The 1,439-nt window shown below is 31.3% G+C and overlaps 1 protein-coding gene across 1 annotated transcript; it reads left to right on the top strand.

Annotated features, from left to right (window-relative positions):
- The first annotated feature begins 379 nt into the window (after positions 1–379).
- On the top strand, positions 380–1,192 carry LOC145821763 (uncharacterized). The gene is made up of 2 exons (XM_082918325.1): positions 380–779; positions 999–1,192. The coding sequence occupies exons 1-2, from the start codon at positions 380–382 to the stop codon at positions 1,190–1,192; spliced, it is 594 nt and encodes a 197-aa protein (XP_082774451.1).
- Positions 1,193–1,439: the final 247 nt, after the last annotated feature.

Genomic DNA, 1,439 nt, shown 5'->3' with positions numbered 1-1,439 from the left:
ATCGAAAGATGTTATCCCAATTCATAAATTTTTTCCTAAATTGACTTTTGTTGTCAATATTGTCGATGCTTCATGCATGCACAATGATGAATTGAAAGTTGCTCAAGCAGCTGAAATTGGACATATGATTGACATTGATGAGCTTAAGACTAGAAGAGACTTAATCAGATTGGCATTTTACAATGAACTAGAGATACTCGTTGGAGTTCTCACTTCAAGTCAGTTTCAAGCTTAATAAAAATGTTCAATCCAACATGTGAAGTTCTTCTCAACATTATTAAATGAAGGACCAATTTCTTCCCAACGAGGAGATGCAGACTCAGCTTATGAATCATTGACTTCATTTGAATTTGTCTTTATTTTGCATCTCATGGAATAAATGTTGGAGATCACAAATTTACTTTGTCAAGCTTTGCAATGCCGATCTCAAGACATCTTAAATGCTATAAATCTAGTTTCATCCACCAAGGCACTTCTGCAAAAGTTTAGAGATGACAAATGGGATGCTTTACTAGCCAATGAGAAATCATTTTGTGAGGTACGTAACATAGATGTCCCGAATATGAATGCTCATTATATTGGGAGAAGAGGTCGAGCTCATGATAATCAAGATGACTTTACAGTTGAGCATTATTATCGAGTAGATATTTTTTATGCTGCAATAGGTTCTCAACTACAAGAATTAAATAGGTCATCTAGTGAACATGTAGAGTTACTTAATCTTAGCTCGGCTCTAGATCCTCAAGATGTGTCTAAAACTTTTAGAATCGATGATATTTGTTAGTTAGTAAAAATGTTTTATCTTCAAGACTTCACAGATCAAGAGAAACTACAGTTGTGAATGCAACTTCACCATTACGAGCATAATGTAGTTCAGGATGCGAACTACAAAAAGTTTTATACTATTTCTGAATTGTGTCAGTGGTTGGTAAGGACAAACAAATCTATGGTCTATCAACTTGTTCATAGAGTGATTATACTTGATCTTACTCTTTCAGTTTCTACTACAACTATGGAGCTATCATTTTCAGCTATGAAAATTCTCAAACCCAAACTTCGCAACAAAATGAAAGATGAATTTCTTACAAACTCTTTGCTTGTGTACATTGAAAAGGAAATTGCTGAAAATTTTACCACAAAGTCAATCATTGAAGACTTTCGAGATATGAAAGAATGCCGAGTTCCACTTTGATAGATGATTGAGTTAATTTGTATAAGAAATTATTTAATACATGACTTTTCTTTTATTCATACATTAAATTCACTAAATATATCTTTGTTTTATTTTTTGTGTACTAATTTAATATTAAATTTTAGTTTATTTTTTAATTCAAAAAAAAATTGTAGTTTATATCAATTCATATATAAAAAAAAATTATTCATGTCTTGCCCATAGTAAACATAGTAACAGAGACGATTATGGTGAATGATTATTCACA

The sequence above is a fragment of the Camellia sinensis genome, chromosome 3 (assembly GCF_055761805.1).
Source record: "Camellia sinensis isolate YWXY chromosome 3, ASM5576180v1, whole genome shotgun sequence".
Classification (NCBI taxonomy): domain Eukaryota; kingdom Viridiplantae; phylum Streptophyta; class Magnoliopsida; order Ericales; family Theaceae; genus Camellia; species Camellia sinensis.
This window is presented reverse-complemented; position numbering and strand designations above follow the sequence as displayed.

What these genes read in the sequence shown, in the direction of transcription:
- LOC145821763 (XM_082918325.1), top strand. Translation starts at nt 380, where the DNA reads ATGTTGGAGATCACAAATTTACTTTGTCAAGCTTTGCAATGCCGATCT. An exon ending in TTTTAGAATCGATGATATTT is followed by an intron (nt 780 to 998) that starts GTTAGTTAGTAA and finishes TTACTCTTTCAG; the next exon opens with TTTCTACTACAACTATGGAG.